The sequence below is a fragment of the Seriola aureovittata genome, chromosome 9, assembly GCF_021018895.1.
Source record: "Seriola aureovittata isolate HTS-2021-v1 ecotype China chromosome 9, ASM2101889v1, whole genome shotgun sequence".
In the NCBI taxonomy this organism is placed as follows: Eukaryota; Metazoa; Chordata; class Actinopteri; order Carangiformes; family Carangidae; genus Seriola; species Seriola aureovittata.
The window spans coordinates 17049514-17055664 of NC_079372.1; the positions used below are offsets into that span (position 1 = coordinate 17049514).

The 6151-nt window shown below is 39.0% G+C and overlaps 1 protein-coding gene across 2 annotated transcripts in view; it reads left to right on the top strand.

Moving 5' to 3' along the window:
• Nucleotides 1-6151, top strand: part of arhgap4b (Rho GTPase activating protein 4b) — a 34004-nt gene extending 27853 nt beyond the window's left edge. For both annotated transcript variants that reach the window (XM_056384851.1, XM_056384852.1), the window contains exons 22-24: nt 83-190; nt 1437-1539; nt 3447-6151. In XM_056384851.1, the coding sequence (XP_056240826.1) occupies nt 83-190; nt 1437-1539; nt 3447-3653 (418 nt within the window). In that variant the 3' untranslated portion in view covers nt 3654-6151. The remainder of the gene's footprint in view (nt 1-82; nt 191-1436; nt 1540-3446) is intronic.

A 6151-nucleotide genomic window follows, 5' to 3' on the forward strand; every position in this document is an offset into this window, starting at 1 on the left:
ATTTCACACAGTTAAACGGACAAACTGACACACATGATTCACACAACACAAAGTTACTGAGTCTCTGTGTGTGTCCTGACAGGATGCGGGTGAACAGCGACAGCGCTTCGTTGCCTGGAAGACAGAGAGGAAGTGAGGGGAGCCCAAGTCGAAAGCCGCCAACCTCCCCCGCCACACGACACCTGCCAGTGTAAGACTGACACACACCTCAGACACAATGCATATTGCATGCATGTGCTGTATAACATATGGAAATACTTCATGCTTGACGGATCACTCAAAAACACAGAGGTTTATATCCTCTTGAGATACAGGGGATGAATATTATTCACATGGAAACATTCGGCAAAAAAGGGAAATAACGATGGATTGATAACAATGGATGATATAGTTATGTGTATCACCTGACTCTGCGGTCCTGCTCTGCTCTGTGCAGCTGTTTAGTGTCTTTCAGCTCATTGTTTTGGTAAATTTTACTGTTGTGGTTCACTCTCACCGCTCTCATAAGTGTCGTTGTGTGTCAGTTGACCTACGCCCCTTTGCTCAACTGTATAACTGTCCCCCTGCCCTTCACTGCGGGTCAGTCTATTGCCACAGATCCATTCTGTGTCAACTGAGCTGAAACCCAATCCCTTTAAAAAGTGTAAACCTCAGGCTCTCTGTCGGTCTTTGCTGCCATGTTATTTTCATTACCGGCATGCAATGAATGTTGGGATAGGTTGGGCCAAGAAGGATCCACCTGTTGGATCCCCGGGAAAAGAAGGCAGCATTTCTCTGCCACATTTGAAGGAGCCTTGGTAACGGGACAGCCTGGTCACGCTGCTGTGACGCAGTCGGTCTTCAAATGCAGCCTCTGAAGGGTGCCGCCCCTGAATTTGGACACAACTAGATATTTCCCTCAGAAGTTCGTCGAAGTCAAAGGTTAACCAAAAAGGAGATTGAATATCCGACTGCTGCTCTGTAACTGCTTATCCAGCAAGTTCACCATGCTGTATCACATCACTTTATAAGGTGATAACGTATCAGTGTTGCGTTTACAGCTTGTTTCCACTGCCCCCAAGTGGCCAGAAAATCTTTTATTGCATGTTTAAAATGAAAGTAATACATCATGGCTCCATACCAGAGACACCAGCTTGTGAAAGCTCTTACAAACACTCCTGTACATAGCATCAGTATTGTTAATAGAGGGATTAGTCATGGTGTTCACAAGTGCTATTTGGCTGTGAAAGGGGAAAAACTGGAGTAAAGAGAGTCTGGTCTGCATTTCAATTATGAAACAGTTGCTATGATCAAATTCTCAAACTTCAATGTGAGTGAGTAGATGATGAAAAACGTCTCTCGCCAAAATATGAAACGGATACCAGCGGAAATCAGCACCCATCTTTATCTTTTTATCAACCTATCTCATCTCTAATCGCCTTCTAACTGTGTTTCAGGTCTCAGGAGAGAAGACACACTCTGGACACTGTGAGACAGGGAGGCTTCAGACCCCCAGACAGACCTCCATTTGGCCAGGCTGACAGAGCACCAGTCGACAAGGTTAGTAGTTCATCCTATTAGACCATTTCTTTTAAATCAAATGTCACAAAATAAAGAAAAAGTCATTTATGGCAGACCTTCTGCCTGTGAGGACCTAGAACCCACTCACTTGGAGTTCATTAGATTTTCATGGCTGTGCTGTGAAAAGCAGGTTTGCTTTAGTTTTCTAACAACTTTGCTGAATAAAAGACAAAGCCCTCACAACTGCAACATGGAGTGAAAAAAAGTTTTTCTCTTTGAACCTTCTTGGAACAGAGCTTTGATATGGTGTTCAGATAATATTGTAAACGTCTTACTGTGCTATCTCATAAGCTAATTTGGCGGCATTACCCTGCTTGCTACAAAGCTACCTAAGATTTCTCAGAAGTCTCACCAGTTTGTTCTGGTTAAATGTGCTGATACTGCTGAAGATACATCCTGTTTTCCACTAACAGCAGCTATATCTGTAGTATTTATGCTCAGTGACCAGAAATATATAGATATTACTTCTTTAGAAATCCCCTTTCCCTCCCATTTGTGTGTGTGTTGCTGCACAAACAGACTCTTGGCTAAGATGAAGTTGAATAAATCAATTAAGAACTGACTTAAAATGTGATCTAACAGACTTTGTTGGGTGCTGGGAGCGTAACTTTGAGCATTGCCAAGACTTTAGAGTTCCTGGCCAGCAATTTTGGATGCTGACAACAAAAGAACAAGGATATAAGAATATATTTGATATGTGATGTTGTAGATAATCCGGGGAACTTTCTTGACTGATTCGCTCTTTATGAGGTATAAACGCAGGGTGGCTTTTCTGTTCATAGTAAAGACCTTTGGGCTAGGCTCAGACACATGAGCACAGGACTGGAGATGAATGGGAAAAAAAGCTTTATAATAAGCTCCAGTTTCAACTAGAGCACCACATCATTTCCCCCGCTGGCTTGAAAAAAGGTTCAGGGACATTCAGCTGGCAGAACTACAGTATTACAGCATGTTGCGATAGATTGTGCTCAGTTTTCACAATAGAGGTTCAGTTTGCAAAACTCTGCAGCAGACTAACCAACACATCATGCAATGGGTTTATCAGAGCATCACAGCTTTGTGTATGTTTAGCACTCATTTGTAATCATTGCTGCATGTTAGAATAAAATTATCTTTATCAAATAATGCTGTCAAACTGTAATTTCTTTAAGATAATACAAGTAGCACTGTTAAAAAAATGTGCAATTTAGGCAGAAGTCTGAACTTTAAATGATGTAGAGTAAGAATAACTTTTGAAAACATCAATCATTGAATCTGTGTTGCTGTAAATACAGATGATAAGTCTGACTTTATATTAGATTTTTTCCTGTTCTGTATGAACCATAATGTTCCAATTACTTGCAAGTTTAATCCTCTAATACAAAGTAAACTACAGTAATACTTCAATGCATAAAACATTTGCACTACTGTAACAGACACTTAATACATTGCAACATATTGAGAAGTGATAATCCAAATACAATGCTGCTTATCTTGGTGACGATGTTAAAAAAAGGAGAGCTGCTTACAAACACATTGAAATGCATTGATTCAGTGATCTGTATTTTAAGCTGTGAAATATGTTGTTATATGAAGAGTCTATATTGTAAAACTGATTGTGATTCAGTGTTTTTTGCTTTTTCTGCAAGTTTCACATTTTGTGTTTAAAAGTGAAAATTTAGCAAGTCAGTTTGGCTCTTTTGCACATTTAAACATTATCCTGAAAAATGAGCAAACGCAGTTGTAAAACAGTTTAATACGTGTAGATCAGTGCACTGATTTCAGAACGCACCTTAACATCAGGTCAGGTTCAGTCAGGAGGAGTCATCTAGGTCAGGCTTTACATTTTAATTATCTTCCGCGTGTCTCTCCCTTGATGTTTGCTGTTCCTCCTCTTGCTCTCTCAGGAGATGATCAGCCGTCAGATGAACTCAGTGTTCAAGGAGCTCCTGTCACGCCAGCCTCCTCTCCAGGCGTCCGCCCTCGCCACCCCTGCTGCCCCTGCTCCCCCTGCTCCCTCTTCTTCCTCTTCTGCTCTTCCTCAAGCTGCCCCCGCTGCCAAAAAAGTAGGATTCGGCCTCAGAGGACGGGCCCTTTTCCGACCGATGGACTGAGAGAGAGGAGAGGATGACTGGAATCACTGATTTATTGTTCAACGACGATGATGATGATAATGATAACGATAATGATAATGATAATGATAACGATGATGATTACACTGATGACAATGATGCATTTGGTGAAGATATTGATTTATTTTTTCGACACGTGTATAATATTTGCGTCTCTGCCATCTCATAGTGCCACTAGTCTCGGTGCCGTGTTACTGTACGTCCAGTGTGTCTGTTTTCCAGCTGGTTTTTATGTTCTGGTCTCTTTTTGTTCTCCAGGCTTTTGCAATTTTTTGGAGAATCAGGGATGTGACATCACCAGTGATATCACCAGATTGACTTTTAGAAGTGGTCGCCATGATGCTTACATCAAAAATAACAAAAGACTTATGCTGCCCCCTAGTGGCAGGTCTGAGACCAGCTCTCCTTATAATGTTTTCTTTATTTTAAAATAACAGCTGATCTGGGGCCTGTGTCTAGGAGTGCCTTTACATCTTATTATCTTATTCTTCTTCACCTTTATTTCACTTGAAAAGACCTGATAGGTTTAAACTCTTCATATTATGTTTAAAAATGTGATCCAGAAAGATGTTTATGGAACCCTAAAGTGTTCAATATTAAATAAATAAGACATTATACAATGAAGAATCATATGAATAACTTGTGTAAAATATATATTTACCAAAAATTGTTAAATAACTAAGGAAATTGTTCAAAATTAACTCATCATTCATTTACATAATAATATCTTATAGGATATCATTTTTATGTAATTACAAATATGTGTATTTTAAAACGCCCTTTCTCAAATGTCAGGTTGTATTTCATACCGGGATTTTTCCCAATAACAGTTTTATTTTATGTCATATTTTGTTTAATAATGTCACTTTTCATAACAGTGGTGTTGTCACCGCCCTATCCCCTTCATACATCCCCTGCTCAACTGTTACTACCAAATTTAGCCAGTTAGCACTTGCTAGCTAGGGCAACAATACCAACATCATTATAAATAAACCAACTAGAGGTTGTTGCTTTAAATAAACACAGTACGCAAACCCAGAAGCTAAACCTCTTTTAGCTCATGCTGCCTATCTAGCCGGCTAACAGCTGTTGCTAGCTTTTTAATTAGCATCAAACTAAAGAATTTATGATAGCGATGTTATTCAGCTATCTAGCAAACAAAAGTGGCAGAAGTAACTCTGGATTAACTAGCTAATCTTAGCTGCTACCGTTAACAATGGTTCTTCACTTGGATTAATCCAAACTAGTTAGCAATGAAGGTAGGTAGCATGTGAAGCCTTGCTAAGCTAAGCCTTAAAAACAAAGCCATGGGGGGAGATGTTCGTTTCTCTGTCTGTACTGTTTTTATTTACTGTAGCAGCTAGTTTTTTGTTCTGCTCAGAATTACTTTCACTTCGTTGTTGCTCTAACTAACAGAAGCTAACTGGCTAACTGATAGCAGTTGTTGAGCTTGCTAACTCAAAGATCGGGATTTATGTGATTTGCTAAAAGGTAAGAGCATGGTGATAACATAAAAAATGGTAGCATTCAATAAAAAGTGGCATGAAAGTGTTACTAAGGAAAATATGTTTATAAAATAAAATCTGACTTTTCATTTTGAAATAAATATTTCTATTATGAAATAAAAATGAACTCCTATAAAAAATATTGTAATGAGAAGAATAATGAGTTCAGTTTGAATAATGGCTTAAATTATTTCACAAGTTATTAGTGTTTTTTAATTTAATATTTATTTATTTATGTATTTAATACTGAACACTGTGAGGCTCCATAGATTACTGAGAAAACTGTAAGCAGTGAGGTCAGTATTTAATAGCAGCATGCAGTGTTAGCACACAGACACAGATGAAACACACATTCCCCTTAATATGTGACACATGGCCTGATGCGCAGGCCAACTCTCAGGGCTTTTGCAGAGTTAGAGACTGGCTAACTCAGGTTTGGCTTTGAAGGAATAAGTAAGAGATTTTTTTTTCCACTCAGGGCTTTGGTTGACTTACTCTCCAACTGGAAACTGTGCCCTAGCCTCAAGAGCCAAAATGGCCCCCGTATCAGAGAGGATTAAATGATTTCCTCTGGTTTAAACTGTGAATGCAACGGCGACATTTCGGAGCCACAATCGAAACTCTTGTCTCATTCATCCACACATTTTGGCCCCCCTGACTATATATCTAGCACCATCCACAGGTCCCATCCAAATGTATGTTTCAGGATTTTTGCAGTGAGGTGTGCAATTCCTTTGACTCCAAAAGCATTGGAAATGTTTTTCTGTATGGCATCTCCCCTCTGTTGTGTTTCAGTATTGGAAACATAGAAGCAGAATCATTTTTTTTAAATACTGATTCTTCTTCTATGATTAAAAACACCCTGTTATTCTGGATCACTGTTTGATGATGTCACTAAATTTACTGTGTCCAATTGTATATGTGGTAAAAAAAAAAAATGAATACAATAAAGACAATAAAGTGATGAATGATTAA